At 39.5% G+C, this 18,081-nt stretch overlaps 2 protein-coding genes across 2 annotated transcripts; one reads left to right on the top strand and one right to left on the bottom strand.

The window, feature by feature from the left end:
* The first annotated feature begins 565 nt into the window (after positions 1 to 565).
* Positions 566 to 12,723, top strand: LOC147147666 (histone-lysine N-methyltransferase SETD1B-A-like). Its single transcript, XM_086031043.1, has 18 exons — positions 566 to 700; positions 908 to 1,060; positions 1,143 to 1,247; positions 1,324 to 1,594; positions 1,676 to 1,788; positions 3,573 to 4,550; positions 4,676 to 5,314; positions 5,399 to 5,497; positions 5,566 to 5,626; positions 5,706 to 5,899; positions 6,401 to 6,527; positions 6,601 to 6,984; positions 7,068 to 8,018; positions 8,164 to 8,324; positions 8,399 to 8,515; positions 11,036 to 11,155; positions 11,419 to 11,556; positions 11,627 to 12,723. Exons 2-18 carry the CDS (start codon positions 923 to 925, stop codon positions 11,798 to 11,800), a joined length of 4,770 nt encoding a protein of 1,589 aa, XP_085887169.1. The 5' UTR covers positions 566 to 700; positions 908 to 922; the 3' UTR covers positions 11,801 to 12,723.
* On the bottom strand, positions 12,596 to 18,081 carry LOC147147667 (4-hydroxyphenylpyruvate dioxygenase-like). Its single transcript, XM_086031040.1, has 14 exons — positions 17,988 to 18,081; positions 17,823 to 17,849; positions 17,688 to 17,750; positions 16,871 to 16,975; positions 16,697 to 16,739; positions 15,789 to 15,871; positions 15,634 to 15,723; positions 15,456 to 15,559; positions 15,277 to 15,354; positions 14,650 to 14,812; positions 14,470 to 14,541; positions 13,279 to 13,401; positions 13,061 to 13,177; positions 12,596 to 12,972 (listed from the first exon to the last, which is right to left on the bottom strand). Exons 1-14 carry the CDS (start codon positions 17,988 to 17,990, stop codon positions 12,862 to 12,864), a joined length of 1,182 nt encoding a protein of 393 aa, XP_085887166.1. The 5' UTR covers positions 17,991 to 18,081; the 3' UTR covers positions 12,596 to 12,861.

The following is an 18,081-nucleotide window of genomic DNA, read 5'->3' on the forward strand; positions in this document are numbered from 1 at the left end:
ACACACAAGTAAAGTAAGTACAGTACTACTCATAGGCTTAAGCAGACTAGGCTAGTGTTTCCCAACCAGGGGGAGGGTACGCGAGCACATTGCAGGGCCGGAGTACGTTGAAACATTTAATTTCCAACATGGTTAGTAAATATTCTCAGTCATTTCATAAACCCGTCAATAAAATGATATGTGCACACTACAACCTGTTCCCTGGGGACACAATTGTCTTTTTGTGCCACCCCCATAATTAAAGTTTAAATGTCTGTTTAAAAGGATTCAAGTGATCTCCATTTTCTTATGGTAAATGTTATGAGTTATTACAAAAAAACAAAAGCATGTTTGTATTTTATTTTGATTTAATGTTTTAACTTTAACAGTGTTACTTATTTATTTTCAAGGAACATGTGATGTATATTTATGTTTAATCTGAGTTCAAAAGAAGATGCCTGAGAATTAAATCTTGAGCTTTTTTTTTTTTTTATCTTTGAGAATCATCAGTCCGTATGAGTGATGGCTTTAGGCCTACTCATGGAAAAGCCTGGGAATCACTGGTCTCTTCAAACGGTTTCCTCCGCCTGGATGAAAGAACTATTTTACTCATGGCGGATGGATATCTAGACCAACCTGGGCAGCGTACGCCGTCTACACCTGGATGAAAAAAATACAAGTCGAGTGTAGAATGTTGGTCCATCAAAGGATACAAGCATAGGTAAGTGGTTAATATACCTTATTTGGGTTTGAAGGGTTGATTCTTCTTTCAAGTGCTAATCGCGTGTGTAGAGGCAAGTTTAAAGGGATGCTATCTGCATCACCGCATCACCTGTTGGGGCGTGTAAACCTCCATCGCAATAACTAGCGAACCGCTATTTTGCAGACGCAAATTGCAATCCTCGGTGTGTATTTCTCAAAATTGCAGGTTTGGACGAATGTAATGGAAAGCGAAAAACAAGTTTTAGGGAGAGAATCAACGATCCAGCCTTGGAGAAGTTACAAGTTGATTATTGATCCTGCTCTAACAAAAGGACTGTACAAAGTCTACCGCTATGATGGGCACGACTTTAACATTCCCGTGAGCGTTTCAAAACATTCATGCTCTTCAGCTCCCTCGCCATTAACAATCCCATAACAGGTGTATTGTTTTCAAACATCAGGTTGACGACCTGGGTTTGTTTCCAGTGGATTCAGTGAAAGATCCACGCATCTGCCGCATGTGGAGCAAATGCGTCAAGACTGACCTCTCGGTTCCTAGATTTAAGGTAGCCTTTATGCCATGATAATTATGTTAAATAGGCCCACTCATGGTCGTGTTATTCTTTGTATGTGTCCTTTCAGATAGATGAGTTTTACATTGGTCCCATTCCTCCTAAAGAAGTGACATTTTGCAGACTAAATGACAATGTAAACAAGGCCTTCCTGACTAATATGTGTACGAAATATGGCCACACGGAAGAAGTTGAAATTTTCTACAACCCAAAGAACAAGAAGCATTTAGGCATCGCAAAGGTTGTTTTTGACACTGTGAGGGCTGCAAAGGACACTGTTCATCACCTTCATCAAACATCAGTGATGGGCAACGTTATCCACGTGGAAATTGATCCAAAAGGTAAGGAAGCCTCTTCACTTACAAGTATGAGATATTTTTTCTTAGTGGCTTTATAGTGACTTCTTGGGTATCATTCAACAGGTGAAAACAGGGTGCGCTACCTCAAACTGCTCTACGATGGTGTCTACACTCCATGGAGCTTACCAGTGGGAAGCAGTGACCAAAGTCTCCAAAACGTAGTCGACAGTTTACTGGTATGTGCAGTATTTGCTAACATCCACTGCAACTATTGTTTGATTTTTAATATTCATCCACTGCAACTATTGTTTGATTTTTAATATTGAGTGCTCTAAACAGATTTGAACTGAACCAACCAGTAAACAAGAAATAACTATCACATGAACATGTCTCAGAATATCAGATGAAAAATGTTTTTGTGATATTTATAGTCCTGCATGACTGTTTGAATTAGGGCTGAGCGATATTGCCATAAAATAACTTTTCTGACACCCCTCGCCCCACGCATAAATTTGATTGCTGAATAACATCCAATTTTCCTCTTTGCTTTTACAAAAACTAATGACAATGCCATTGTTTCTCAGATAAATGTCCATTCAGTCAAATATTTTAAATGTTCACCGATTTAACATAAAATGAACCTTCAAACCGCTGGCTACATTTGTAACCTCCCACCTCCCAACTCCCTCTCTCATCTTTTCTCATGTACTATTGTCCAGGTGAGGCAAGGTGACCTTGGCAAAATATTTGCGGCTTGGAAGCACAAACATCGGGATATTTTTTTTTGGACATCAATTAATCACTGCTTTTACAGCATGTACTAAATAGGCACTTTGTCTTTGACAATGATGATTTGTGTTTTGCACCAAACATGATGTGTCAGTGAAAGGGCCATGCAGACTATTCTGCACATCTGAAGCTTGGGGGTGGAGGTGGTGCCTTGCCCAAGAAAACGTTGGCATTAGACAGGAAGCAGAATAGCATATCTGCAGCAACTGGTTGTGATATGACATTTTTTGGCTTGAACTGTGACCCTCTTGTTCCAAAGCCCACGTTTTTGCAAATGAAAAACTGTTGCTATAAAGTCACAAAATATTACGACCACAGTTGGAAACACTGACTCTGCTTTTGTAAACTAGCTCCTCTGTGTTTGCAGCTACGTTATTAGTGTAAGTTCATGTCAACAGGCACCCGCTTCAGGGGTGGCTTAAAGAGAATTTATGTCAAACATTTTTTGACATTAATATGTTCGATGCATCCCCTATAGTGTAAACACAAGATTCTGATTCATATTGCGTTTGTGGAATATGAATAAAGAAGAGAAATTCACCTGTTTTTAGCCATCTCATAGTCATTTTCAGTCGACAGCAAGCGGCAAAATGGCTGCCTCCGGAGATAGATAAAAACATGTGACTTTCGCTGCTTAATTCATATTCCACAAACACAATAATAATTAGAATGCCTTGTTTAGACTAGTGGGTAAAAAAACTGAAAAAATAAAATTGCCCTGACAAATGAAATCAATTAGCTACCAATTACCTCGCTAAAATAATGGCTTCTCTCTCTTTTTTTGTATTTCAATTTTTTTTTAACATATTATTTTTTACTTCAACCCTAGAACACTAACGTTGGGTGATTTTCACCAACACCATTTTTTTATGTGATATTTTGTATTGGAAAATTAAAGAAGACAACTTCCAATTTGGCATACAGTGTTGTACTTTTACATAAAAGGATGAAAGCTGCATTTTATCCGGGATATTGTATCGGGATGAATGTACCCGGCATGGTGTTACTAATTTTAACGTTAGTGGTACAGGGTTAATCATCTCCTCACGATGCTGGCCACTTCTGCTAAAATTGCCTGTACCCTCAGTTGAACAGCTCATGCAAAATTATTAATGAATATAACATACAGTATTAGGTTCCATTTGTAGTGTTTTCTTAAGAAAAATGACATAAGCCAAGATTTTCGGACTGTGACTGTGTGAAATGTAATTTGTTTACCTATTTCTTGCAGTGCATTTCACCCCAACAGCGACAAGGAAGCCCAAGCAGCCTCACTACTCCACTCTCTCTTGACACAGCGTATTCCAGTATTAGTCAGGATACACCTTGTAGCTTTGTGCTGACTCCTTGTTCACAGGGAACCCCACGCACCCCTTGCTTTTCTACAACTCCCCTCTCCCAGGACTCATGCTACTCCAGTCTTCAGGGTACTCCAATCCTCCAGGGGGAGCCCCCGATTTACGGTGTTCACAAAGCATTCAGAAGAGAGCTTTGCTGTCCTAAGTTCCCAAGGTTTCGTTGGGGAGCCGGTGAAATCTCAGAGGTCAACTTAAATTTAAAGAACCGCCAACCGCAACCTTCCCTCCCAGTGTTTACCCACAGTAGCGAGCAGAAGCTTGCACCATGGGGGAAGACTGAACACACATTTGCTGAGAATCATGCAAAGCATTCTTTCGAACTCCTATCCCCTGGTCCGGAGTCGAGGAATCTGGTCACAACTACCTCAAAATCGTTACCCATAAACTCCTTCAGCATCTTGAGCATCAATTTGGCAGCCAACAAGCAGGAAGACGTGACTTTCCCAGCTGACAACCATGCATGCATAGTAGAGTTACCTCAGTCACCAGTGAACTTTATCCCTAGAAACCCGCAACCAGAAGCAGAGACATTAGATGCCCGAATACAAAGTCTGCTGACAAACAGCCAAAGTTCAGGTACTTTCCTTGGGAATACTACTAAGTGTCAGGACAGCCCAGCCTCACCATATTCCCTCCGGAACTCCCCACTCTCAGATGGCCCAAACAAGACTTTGGAAGATGTCAGTCCAACACCACTCCTTGAAGAGGATGAAACCTCCCAAGCTGTTTTTTTTCTTACATCCCAAAGAGATAAAGAGTGCCCCTCTCCATTTGATTTCACACAATCTGAAGGAAGCGGAGATGGAAACAGTAACAGAGATGCACAAATGTCCCAGGCACCAGGTCCTAAGGTAGTAATTTTCTTAATCACACAAGCATTTACAATATGACTTAAGTTATTTTTCGGAATTGTATTACACTCTTGCAACTTCCTCTTATTTGTCAGGTCAGTTAGGTCTCTTCTTGTCTCTTTCAGGAGCTTCACATATCAAATGTGGACAAAGGAAACTGTGACACGTTGAAAGATGGGATATCTTTTCCTCAGCATCCCGGCAACACTCAGCAGTCCAAACATCCACCATCTGCAGGTCACCATCCACCATTTGCGCATTTATGTTTCCCTATTCCTTCATTTTCCCCTCTCCCACCTCGCCTACCAACTGGCACCTTTCCCATTCCACCTCCCGGCTGGAACCTTCCTCCAGACCATCACAGCAGCATCCGCATCCCCCCAATCTTAATTCCACCACCTTCTAATTCCCCGGTACCTCGACCTACGTTGATGCCATGCTCTGTGCACACATACCCCTCGTCCATACAACCTCGAGTCACTTTGGACCAGGGCGATCCACCAAGGCTTGGAAACGTCCCCTTACCACCTTCTGCAGCGCCCTGGGACACTTCACCTTTCCCTTGTAACAGCCCTTTATTGCCACCACCAGACTACCTACTCATAAGGGGAAAGCTTCATAAAGTCATTGTGGAAAAAGTTTTAGCTGTGCTCATGGATGAACTGAAGTCAATTATCAAGAGGGACATAACTCGCAGAATGATTGAGGGAGTGGCATTCAAGGTGTTTGAAGGCTGGTGGGACGATGAAGAGAAGAAAGCAAAGGTAAATGCTTCATCCTTTTTTCACCATATATCATATACAGTGCACTTCTTTAAACTCAAAATTCTAATACTTTGTCTTCCAAAGATATCAATTGGGCCTTTAAATAATAAGAAAACCAAATGTATAAATCCTCTGAATCACATCACTGGCGAGGGCAAGAAACCTCCCCTCCCCTCCTTCAAGGTAAGCAATATTAGATTTGTAAACGCCAGAATTGAACATTGAAATGGAGAACTTGTTTTGCAATGCAGATTAAGAAGAAAAGAGGTGACAATCCTGTAACATTAGAAGTGATAGAAAGCAAACATTCTGGTAAGTTTTTTTTTCTTTTTAAATAAATTGATTCAACTTCTGTTCGAGGGGTAGTACCCTTTTTATGTGTTGCTTTTAGATGCAACCCAAGTGGACAATAGGTTGGAACCAATGTTTGAGAGACGTAAACGCAGACATGCAAGACCACTTGCTCTTGATAGTGATGATGAAGACAGAACTGAAGAATGCAAAACACATCAAGCCGAGGAAAAGGAAAATGCAACAGATGAAGAGGAACAGGCAGGGCCCAAAGAAGATCAAGTACACATTTTGGTAAATGACAAGTCACATCTTCATGAATCTATAAAAAAAAAAAATTCTGTCCAAAAGTACAGAGTAAGTAATGAAACAAATGTTCGTACAACATGTTTTTATTTTGTAGAAATTTCAAATTTTAAATAAAAAAAAAATACGTAAATTGATTAAAGTATTTAGACATTGAGAATTTTTTTTTTTTTTTTGCCTTTATACGCCATCACAATGAGTTTGAAATAAATGACTCAAGTTGAGGTTGACATGTAGATTTTCATCTTTAATTTAAGAGGTTTCACAAAATTATGGCATTTTCGATTTAGAAAAATAGCCTTCCACAATCTTCCCATAAAATTAATCTTTTGTATACTGTAAAACAAAACACTCAGAAGGTTTGGAATAATAATTATGAAAAAGTCACAAACAGAAATGTTGTCGAGTAGTTTGAGTCGCAGTCCAAGTAACTTGGACCTGGAGACAAATGGCAGCGATATTGATAATGATAATATTTCTGTATCTCAGTGTGACAGAAATGGTCATACCAACAATGTTGATGGCAATCATCAGGAAAAAGAGAAGGCCATTGAAAAACACATAGAGGCTGAAGACGCCTGTTCAGTTCTTCATGAAGTTCTCTCCTCTGGCAGTGGTATGTTGAGAAGTAACACGTGTGCTTCTCCTAGCGTTCAGTATGTTTATCGCATTTTCTTGTGCTTTTGTAGAGACATATTCAGAGGGCAGCTCGTCAGAGGTCTGCTCATCCGACTCAGACTTCCCTGACTCTTTTTCGGAGAGCTGTGATGACTCACCCTACTCTGACTTCAGCTCTGAAGATGATGATGATTTAGGAGACAATGGAAAACGTGGTGAAGGTTTGGATTGTGTAGTCATATCATCAGATGAAGAGTCCATGGAGCTTGAGCCCCCAGTGACCCCCTCAGCCCCACTCACGCCTGGTGCTCAGCTGGAACTCCATAACTTGTCAGATCAGTCTAATATGGATAAAGCAGAAGAGAACCAGTATTTGCCCCAAGAACATGTAATGATGGAGCAGCATTTCACCAAGCCTCAGGAGCCACATCCCCCATCACATCCTGGACTTCCAGGTAATTTCTTGAAAGATTGGAATAATTAATTAACTGTGTAGACAACGTGAAACTATGTGATATGCTCTTGTCTTGTCGTGTAGTGGTGGCTCTTGAACTTGGCGTGGAGACGGAGCTGCATGAATGGAACTTGAGTTCTCCGGAGGACACATTGAGGCCTCTCACTCCTACTGGATGCTTTTTTGCCCATGACCCCGACCTTTTGATAGGAAGCAAACCAACATCTCCAGTTGTGATGGAGGTGGAACGACCACAGACGCCAGGCAAGGGGATAGCCTCTCAATTAGGAAGTGAAGAATCAGGAGATGACAATCCCTCGCTAACTATCAATGAGCTACATCTGCCATCAGACGCATCTTTGTTATTCCAGGAAACACCCAAAACCCCAGGTCGAGAAGACACAAGTGTTTGGTCTCCTAACAGTGGTGTGAGGCTCTCAAAAAGTCCAGAATATGAGAACATTACATCAGAGGATGCAAGGGTAACATACTCGCATTTTAGAGAACCATCGGCTCATTTATCACTGTTTAGCAATCCATTTGTATTGCCACCAAAGACTCCTGGAGGAGATATTCTTCTCCCACGAAGAGCCTTAGTCCACAGAAGAAAGACTGAAATAGCGAACAACTCACAACCCCTTGTATGTGATGAATTCCCAGGAATGTCATCGTGTGACCTCTCTGAGTCTTCATCTGATGGCGGAGGAGTGAGAACATGGTCAGGTATGAGAGCAGTACCTCTACAAGGACTGGAGAACATGCCGAGTCTTCTCTACGAGGGAAGTAGGAGAGAAAGAAAAATGAGGCATAAATGGTGGAAGAGAATAAAAAGGGGTCGGAGGGTCCACCACTTGTCTCGTAGTAGCCCTCCCAAGTGGCGTTCAGAGCGGGTGGAGAGGAGAATACTTTACAGTATATGGAAGGACGGTCTGGATGAAGAAGATGAGAGATTGCTGCAGTGCACTTTTGAAAGGCTGCAAGAGCAGGATGATGAGTGTAGCTGGCTTACTGACACCCTCTGGATACCGCATCCTCATATCCTTTTCTGTTACAACTTTGTTGCGAGAATTAAGTCATATAAGAAGGTGTTGATTCCTTTTGCATGTGGATTATGCAATTGGTTTCGCATTATGAAAATGCTCATGGCTCAGTATGTATATCGTGCTTAACCGTCGCTTACTGACAAAAATTATGGAGACGAATGAGGGACATCAATCATGGCATCAGAAGCACATTACGGGCTCAGCCCGAAGCGAGGGCTTCTACAAAATCAACTGGAGGGATAAACTTGAATACCTCAAACAATCAAGAACGACTGAACTTCCATCAACAAGCTCTCAGGTATTTAACACAGAAAAGTGTGAATCATCACAATGTGTAACATACTGTTACACACGTGTGCTGTGTCCAAGCAGGATCTTCTGACACAGCCTACTGCACTTCGGGCCGGATCAGACTTCAGGTCAGAACAGCGCCGTCTGCTGTCGTCTTTTAGCTGCGATAGTGACCTCGTCAAGTTTAACCAACTCAAGGTTTGTTAACTTTACTTAGTCCACACACTACGTAATCATTTTCACCTTTAAATAAAGCATGGACTGTAGCAGTGCAGGTCAACTATAAATCCTTCACTTCAAGGGGAAGTCAAGTCGAAAATGGCCTTTACCGATATAATGTTCTTTGCGTCCCCGTTAGTGTAAACACGGTATTCCGATTAATATTGCATTTTTGGAATATGAATTACATATTACATGACCAAACCCACAATACAGATGCGCCATGGTGGTCGTTACTGAGCCCTTAAGCAACGTGATGTCATTTTCATCAACAGCAAGTGGCAAAATGAATGCCCCCTGAGATGGATAAGAACAGGTGGATTTTGCTGCTCAATTCATATTCCACAAACGCAATATTAATCAGAATACCGTGGTTAGACTACTGGTACTCATACAGTAGATCATATTATTGGAAAAGAAAATTTTAACTTGTCTTCCTCTTGAATTTATGTATATTTTTGGTATGTACTGCATTGTAAAAAAACAAAACAAAAACATGCCATTTGTATGACCTGCAACCTGTACACCTCAATTAGAAAAGAAAAAAAAATTGGAGGTGGGAAGTCAAAATAAAAGACTGAGATGATGTAGGTGCACAAGTGTGCGCACCCTTTTTGTTTGTGCCATTTTTCCCAAGATTCCAATGTTCATAATTCAAAGGTTCCAGCAGGGTTTCAATGCATTAATTTTCCATTTTTTTGTTCAGGCAAAGAGGTCAGTAACCTGGTTATCGATGATGGATAGGTTGATGAGTTAATAAGTATTCTGATCTTTCAAGCTTTAAATAATGCAGATTGTCAAATAATGCTTTGAAAACCCTTAACAATAGCCAAGAGACCTGCTTTCATGTACAGGCTATTGTCTCATTGCCCACACACACATTTTGCTTTTAACTCTTGACCCTAGCAAGGAGTGCACACCTCTAAATGCAGTAGCCATACCTGGCCAGTGGGGGCATACTAAACAAAAACTACCATACAGAACTGAACTACAACACAGGCCCTGAGACTTACTTCTTGTGACCACTAATCTGAAATTTTAGGGGGGCCTGCAGAAAATGTAGGGGCGCATACGAATCACAAATTGAATAATGGAGTAAATATTCACATTTCCACTTAATGCATGGGCGGAAGTATGGAGCAGAAGTTGGTCAGTGCCCGAATATATTCAAGAATAAAACAATAAATGAAAAAAATCTGCAAATATATTAGTTACGAATGCATGACTAGATGAACAATTTAGTTGCATTGCCTGAAATTTTAGGGGCAAAATGCCACAATTTAGGGGCAGTTGGAAATAAAGGTACAGCTTCTATAATTATTTATCACAGTTATAACAATTGATTACTTTTCATTTCCACAGTACAAGTACAAGTAATTAAAAAAAAACACGAGTCACTTCAGAGATAATGGCTCCAACACTCTTATAATCTGGTGTATGCGCAACCTCCTTCCGCAAAACACGTCTAAGCGTTTCCTCCCGGTTAGGGTGAATAGCAAAGGGGTGACAAAGCAACTGTAGGACCTTTAAACGTTTTTTTTTTCTTAACACAAGATGTCACTACAGAGCCACCAAACAATATTCAATGTTTAGATTTTCATGTTTACATACTGTATATTTTATAAATCATATTATATTTGTATGATAAATGAAATATACATTTATTTAACTTATGTCCAAAGACACTAGCCATAAAAAAAGAAATTAAATAGCAAGTTCGGCTTCAAACAATCACCTGCTCAAACCTGCTCATTGCCGTAGCATACACAGGAAGTCAGCAATGTTAGCGTAATGAACATGTGGTCGACCTTCACTTAACAACATGATTCAGTTAGCAAGCTGACTGACTGTGTACTGTAAAAATCCTGGATCATAAGAAAATCTCCCAAACACAAGAACAATAAAATTAAGGTCAGGGTTGAACTTCTTGGCCATGATTCAAAAAGATATGCTTGGTGCAAACACAACAAAGCTCGTCACCAAAAGAATGCGACACCTACAGTGAAACACGCCATCATGCTTTGGGGATGTTTATCGGAGGCTGGAAATAGGACCACAGACAAGGTGGAGGAAATGAAGAACATTTTGAAATAGCAGTCAGTTTGTCAGGCTTCTGATAAAAAGCAAAATCGGGAAAAGAAGACTAAAACTGATTTAGGATGAATCAGAGGCACTTTAAATGGTTGCGGGCATGTGCCACTCAACATGAGTTTGAATGTAATTGGTTTATTCTGAACATGGCCACATCCCAGTTATAAGAAGGTGTGCATACTTGTGCCAAAACATATTATATAAAGTCATTTATAGTGATCTATTTTTCATTTATTTCACAAACACCTTGCATTTCAACAAGGGTGTGTAATCTTTTTGTATACACTCCATTCTATCTCTTAGTTGTAGTGCAATAGGGTAGTTCAACATTTAGAATACTTGTTTTTTTAATCAAAGGGATATAATGGAATTTATGTAGAAAACAACAGCGATATTTTCATCCTTCAGTTCCGAAAGAAGAGGATTCGTTTCAGCCGAAGTCCCATCCACGATTGGGGTCTGTTTGCCATGGAGGCCATAGCAGCAGATGAGATGGTGATTGAGTATGTCGGCCAAATGATCAGACAGGTGAGAAAAAAAAATAATTGTACGCATTCAACCCCCCATTAATAGTCATGTTTTTAAAGCTGTTTCCTGTTCTTTTGACCTCACCCCATTAGATCATGCTTTTAAGAAAAAAAAAAAGTAAAGGTAGCAAGCTCCACAAACAAAAGAACAATTGAGGGTTGCTGCAGTGAAAGCCTGGCAAAACATCTCTAGGAAGGAAACGCAGAATGATTGTGATTGATTACCGTTGTTAAATGAATGAATTTGTATGTCATTTCCCTCAGAATATTGCTGACATGAGAGAGCGTAGATATGAGGAGGCAGGCATTGGAAGCAGCTATTTGTTCCGGGTGGATCAGAACACCATCATTGATGCCACGAAATGCGGAAATTTATCCAGATTCATCAACCACAGCTGCAGTGTGAGTACGACTTGCTACTGCTGCTTTTGTCACCTAATTGAAAAATCAATTGTGTGTTTTTGTTTTACAGCCAAACTGCTATGCAAAGATCATCACTGTAGAGTCTCAAAAGAAGATAGTGATTTACTCGCGGCAGGCAATAGGCATCAATGAAGAAATCACGTACGACTACAAGTTTCCCATTGAGGACACAAAGATTCCTTGTTTGTGTGGAACTGAAAGCTGTCGGGGTTCTTTGAACTGATCCCAAATAGACAGCCTGTCTTATATCTTAGATAGCAGCCCATGTTGCCTAAGGTACACTACAAACACAGACACTAAAGACGTGCCTCATAAATAACAATCAGACATTTCCAGCAGCTCTCTTGAAGGTTAAAAATAATCTGAGCTGCACCAAGAAGACCGACTGAACATTCCCAACCAGCACGTAAGCTATTGTGTGATGAAATATGAAGTGATGATGTAAGACGACTCTTGACTGTTTAATCAATGTACATACTGTACAGTCTTACTGGAAAAACTTTATAAAGGCATTTTATGAGAAGCTATCTTTGGTTATACACAGTAATATGGACAGTATATGACAGCCATTGTTCAACTGTTGCATTCATAAAAATGTTGAGATCTTCTACATTGAATTATCAGCTAGGCTTAAAGAGAAATCAACCCAAACATATTTTATTCAAGAATGTCTTCCCAGCAGGCCCACTAGTTGAAACACAGCATTTTGATTAATATTGTGTTTGTGGAATATGAGTTACGCAGCAAAAAACACCCCTTTTTAGCTGTCTCAGGGGGTGGCCATTTTGTCACTTATGTCGACTGAAAATAACATGGCGGTTGTTCGGGGCTCAGATAACGACCAATCACCTCAGGGAAACAGGTGACCCGTGATTGGTTGTTGAGCAGTTGTGATGTAATTTTCAGTCGACAGATGTGACAAAATGGCCGCCCCCAGAGATGGCTAAAAGCAGGTGGATTAACTCTTATCCCACGAACGCAATACTTATCAGAATGCCTTGTTTCAACTTGTGGGCTTGCATAGAAAATATTCTTGAAAAAAAAAATGTTTTGGTTGACTTCTGCTTTAAGTTTGACACAGTACCGTAATGTCCTTGTAAATTTGTTGAAAAACAAACGAGACATTAAAAATGATTAAACACTGAATTGTAATTGAACATAAAATGCTCAAAAGAGTCAGGTTTGTTTGTATTGAGCTTCTCTACCTTACTTAATACACTAAACAAGCTTAACTGGTAATACACTTGACATTGTTTAAGATGGCCCACAAACAGAAATCTGGGCTCACATACTCTTGGACACACCATTTGGTGTAAGGATGGTCAGATTTCCTCTGGCATGTTGGTCCGCTTCAATGGCTTCAAAAAGAGATTTGAAGTTTCCCGCACCAAAGCCCTTCGGAATGAATATGTACATTAAGTGTAAGTGAATGGTATTACTGTCAATCTTTTATATATAGTTATCCACCCATGAGTGTATTAACCTGGTGATTATTTCTCTGAATGACTTCCAAGAAGACAGTGGGGCGGTCCTGAACTGGCTTGGTAAATATCTGAAGTAAGTAGCCATTGTCGTCATAGTCCACCAGGATCTTCAGCTCCTGAATAGAAAAAAAAAATGTTCTTGTAGTATGATAAGTGGCAAATGTGTTGGGGTGTTCTCCAATATGGTGCTGAAAATAAATACAGTATGTAACCCTACCTGCAGGACATCCAGGTCTTCTGCAATTTTCACCTTGGACTGTTTTAACTTCTCCCTCAGTTGGTCATAGTAGGTGTCGGGCACTGACATAAAATCTGTCCCACGCTGTTTTAAGTTGCGGATCTACAAAATATGTTTCATATCCAGTAGGTTTTATTGTAATTTTGTAGCCTTTACAATGCAACACAGCTAAAACGACTCGGTCATTCCAGAACTGGAGGACAATGTAAGGCAGCATTTAACAAAACGGACCATTTATTTTATGCCTTTGCGTGTGTGCGTGTGTGTGTGTGTGTGCGCGTGTGTTTTCAAGAAAAGCAGCTAATAAACCATCATACACTTTGACTTGTCAAGCTCAACCATCACCACACTTTTTATCCATCCATCCATTATAGCCATGTTACATTCATGCAACTTTTCAAACACAATGCTGAATAAAGAATGTTCCTTTTTATTTGAATACTTATTTATTTTTAGAATTTCTTTAATTACAGTAACATGCTAGCAAATCAGTGCTGAATGTTTTTGCTCATGAGTAGCTACAGCACATGCTAGCTGTGTTAGCTTCTATGCTAACTAGTGAAGAACAAACTTGGCTGTATATCTTTTTTTTTTAAAGAAAAACTTTGATATTAATGTCTTTCTGATATATTAGTAAGGGGGTTGCGGTAGTTTGTGTGACACGCTATTAAAGCTAAAAACATTGTAAAAATATGACACACAGAAGTGAGGACTGACATTAGTTCCACCCACGGTGAGCGCAATAATCCTGATGATCTAATTTGCTGAGTCATGTATCTTGCCATTTGACATCTCCATGGCTAAAAAGCTTTTAGTAATAGCATTGCATTTTGAGACATCTTCAGCGCATAATTAATTACTATTTAAAATATATGTATGTGATAAAACAAAACCATAATTACAAGGAAGACATTCCTACAAAATCACAAAAAAACGTATTAAAAACTAGTTTTATCTTTTATAAGTAATGTACAAGTTGATCATCAAGCGGGAAGGATGAGAGACAGAGAGAGAACAATTGAATGTTAGATATCCAGATACAGATATCCAGAAATCTTTACAGCTACCTTTTGTCACAGGACGATCGGTGTATGTTTCTGTATTTTGCGCAAGAATTATTTAAAATTTCCGGAAGGGGATGGACCCCGACTCTTGTGTTCATAGACTTACTGCTGTTATAATATCGGATGTGTTCATGGCAATGTGCTGCACTCCTGGACCTCCATAGTACTCCACATACTCCTGTAAGCCAGCACATGGTGAGTTCTCTTAGTACATACTCTAAATTGACAGTAGCCAATGCAGTCATATACTGTAATTAATTTGTCTGGTTCTAATTCCAAAACAAACCTGGATTTGAGACTTCCGCTTGCCCATGGCAGGCTCATTGATGGGCATCTTTACAGTCTCTTCATAGTTGGCCACCACAATGGAGCGCAGGGCACTGTACTCTGTCTGCAGTTGCTTGTCGTCCACTGACCAGAAGCGGTGAAAAAGAAGGTTCTTCCGGTACCTTTTGGATGATGAATCAGTGGCAAAGGAGCACATTGTCAGGTCAGCCCAAACATACTATATTAACTCTATTTGTCTCGCTGGCCTGTTACTAAAATTCATACAGTATGTGTATGATGTGCAGAATTCTCTCCTGCTGCAACATGAGGGACCCAAATGACAGCAGTCCTCTCATGAGATTCATAACTTCAAAAAAACCCCAGCCGCCTCTCCTCCATTCTAGTATAGATTCATTTAGAGAATGGACTTGCTTGTTACAGGCTAAAACGCGGTCCAGATGTGGAGAACCACTACAGGTCCATGAGAGAAAAACGCTAAGGCGTGCTGGTACCTGATGTGCACCAAAAGAAATAGTTGTTCAAGCTTCATTACAGACTGTTGTAACCATTACAATCCTGAAAGTATAATTCCGCCACCATGACAAAACCTCTAAACACAGCACACTTTAAAATAAACAACAGTCACCATTCCACCACTGGAACCATCTCCTCTTCTGGCTGGTTTCCCACAACGTGATCAATGAAGTTCAGTTTTCCCTCTGGTCTGTCGTAAAAGGTAAAAAATGAGGTCATTTAAACATGTCACCACTTTTAAACAAATGGTTTATGCATCCATCACCGGCTTAATGAATGAGGGATACTCACAACGTGGCTAACAAAGGGTCGTTAAATAGGGGAAATTGGAAGCCTGGCAGAAAGAGCCCACTATATCCTGCCCTCTCCACAAATGTGTGCGTGGTGTCGCCAAACTGTTGCATAAAAAGCAAAGTTATCATCCTGGCTTATGATTTTTTAATATTTAACTTAATGAATGTTCTCTTACTGTTTGCAGCACAGCAAGTCTGACTTTGCCATGCTTGTCCTCAAGGGTGTAGGGCTCTTTTACTACCATAGCACCTCGCTCTTTGGCTTTCTGTCAAATAGTGAGTTGGGTTTTCATACAATTTAAAATCAAGTCAGCTAAGACTGTTGTATTACCTGCACCAAGTAGTCACAGTTTTCCACCGCAAATGCAACATCTTTGACTCCATCCCCATGCTTGACTAAATGAGCTCCCATCTCTGAGAAATAGTGAAAAATAAAAAAAATACATGATAAAACTTTGTCTAAATAATTTAGTGAATCAACTTTGTTATAATGGACTTTTGATAAATTTAAAGGTGCAAGATTTAAATCCAATTCCAATGTGCTGTTTGCCTCATATTTATTTTGATGAAAATACTGTTTTTCATGGAAATGATCTGTGAAGCTGGTCAGTTAAGGAAGCAAAATTACATAGAAATATAATTGACAGTAATTTAAGCTTGACATCTGTATAATAAAATCAATATTTAAAAGTAATTTAAAAAAGTAAGTTAATTAAAAAAAAGTCATCTGTGATTCAATGCAAAGCAAGGTTATTATAGTTAACCAAAACAAAAAATTGAAAACACAATTTCATCAACGAAATTAAATAAAAAGAAGAATGCTTTGAAAAAAAACAAAAAGTTACCAAAAGTACATTTTACGTTTAAAACTACCTATAAATAATTGTAATAGTAGCTAAAATGTTCTTTGTTTTCGTATTTTTTTCATACATGAGCTTTCATATCATCATTATGTTTTTATGTATTTATTCGGTATAGGAAAAAAAGGTAGAACAGTTTTGGGGGGAATATTAGTTGACTGTACTTTATTACCTAATCCTTAGTGACTTTTTTTTTTTTTTATCTTGCATTCCACAAATAAAGTATTTTGGGTGGTGTGGGTGGCTGAATAAAAACTAACAAACCCTCCCTTAAAACTAAGTGAATTAAAAAAAAAAAAAAAGTCAAAATAAACTAAAAACGAAGTATAATGAAGAATCCAAAGCTGTTATAACCCTGGTGCAAAGCCAGTTGCTCTACCTTTGTTTCCAGGATTGAGGGCAGATGAGAACACATATATGATCTGTGAGATACACAAAACAATGATCAGGACACAAACAACTCCTACTTCACTCATCAATCTTTAATATTGTGTGTAATCCATTGCTTTTTAATTTATTAGCAGTTCTTATAAAGAACCTGTAGTCTGCTTACCTTTCCTTGTTTGACTGCATGGGACACTACATCTCGACTTCCTGTCTCCAAGCCTTTGTAAGCAAATGGTTCAAATCCCAGTGTGTTGCAGTAAAATGACGCTGCCTATTGAAAAGATCATTTGTGGTTGACTACAAAAGAAAGGGAACGCCAACAACTGTCTGATTTGAAACTGACAAATTGCGCCATCTGCTGGAAGTAGGTGAGGTTACGTGAAGGAAAGGATGTGATCTGTGATTTTATATGCTGGCTGCCCCTGGCACCACCCCTTCAGAGGACCAATCGTGTGCCTGAATGTATAGACCAGGGGTGTCCAAACTCGGTCCTGAAGGGAGGGTGTCCTGCCTCTTTTCCAGTTCTCCTTGCTGCAACGCACCTGATGATAGTGAGCAAGCTCTGAAGAAGCTTGATAACGATCATCAGGTGCGTTGCAGCAAGGAGAGATGGAAAACAGGCAGGAAAGCGGCTCTGAGGACCGGAGCTCGACGCCCCTGGTATAGACTCATTTAGACGACCACCAACTGTGTAAGAAATGTGTCCCAATCTGAAGTTCCTCAAAGCCAGCTCCATTTTACTTTGATGATCATCAATAAATAATTAAAAAATTAATAAGACAAAAAAATTACTCGGGACCCATGCCCTCACTAAATAAAGTGTTTTCTTGTCAACTGGTTATTGTATTGAACTAACAACACACAACAAAAATCTAATAAATGTTTGGAACCATGCAGACTACAAATAAATATTTGCTGAAATCACTGCTTCTTACAAGTCTTATTTATGTACGTTTGGGAAAACATATTGTTACATAGCCTACCTGTTTTGCATTTCCAACCCAGAATGTCAAGTGATCAAAGCAGAGGAACTGTCCTTGCTCATGCTATAGACAAGAAAACATAATGGCAAATGATAAATTTGAAAAGCATAGTCAAAATCATTTTCATTTTCCTACCTTCTCGCCTTTGTCAGTGTATGTTGTCTGCAAACGCAAAGCATACAAACAAATTACTATGTTAAATAATAACAATAGCAAAGTTATACGACAAAGTCACGTTTGTGTCAAAACACAAGGTGTTTTTTTGTTTTGTTTTTATCTAAGGTATCCACAATAGCTCACCATGTTGCCCCTGCTGATCTTTAGGGAGAGGATTCACCTCTGAATTGAAAAGCTGACAAAAATGTTCTAGAGCCATTCCCAAAGAGCGAGGAGG

Source organism: Filicampus tigris, chromosome 5 (assembly GCF_054856515.1).
Source record: "Filicampus tigris isolate MCC_2025a chromosome 5, RoL_Ftig_1.0, whole genome shotgun sequence".
In the NCBI taxonomy this organism is placed as follows: domain Eukaryota; kingdom Metazoa; phylum Chordata; class Actinopteri; order Syngnathiformes; family Syngnathidae; genus Filicampus; species Filicampus tigris.

What these genes read in the sequence shown, in the direction of transcription:
- LOC147147666 (XM_086031043.1), top strand. Translation starts at nt 923, where the DNA reads ATGGAAAGCGAAAAACAAGTTTTAGGGAGAGAATCAACGATCCAGCCT. An exon ending in ACGTAGTCGACAGTTTACTG is followed by an intron (nt 1,789 to 3,572) that starts GTATGTGCAGTA and finishes TATTTCTTGCAG; the next exon opens with TGCATTTCACCCCAACAGCG. An exon ending in CTCCCCTCCCCTCCTTCAAG is followed by an intron (nt 5,498 to 5,565) that starts GTAAGCAATATT and finishes TTTGCAATGCAG; the next exon opens with ATTAAGAAGAAAAGAGGTGA.
- LOC147147667 (XM_086031040.1), bottom strand. An exon ending in ACTGTGACTACTTGGTGCAG is followed by an intron (nt 15,724 to 15,788) that starts GTAATACAACAG and finishes ACTATTTGACAG; the next exon opens with AAAGCCAAAGAGCGAGGTGC. An exon ending in CATCCGATATTATAACAGCA is followed by an intron (nt 13,402 to 14,469) that starts GTAAGTCTATGA and finishes CATATTTTGTAG; the next exon opens with ATCCGCAACTTAAAACAGCG.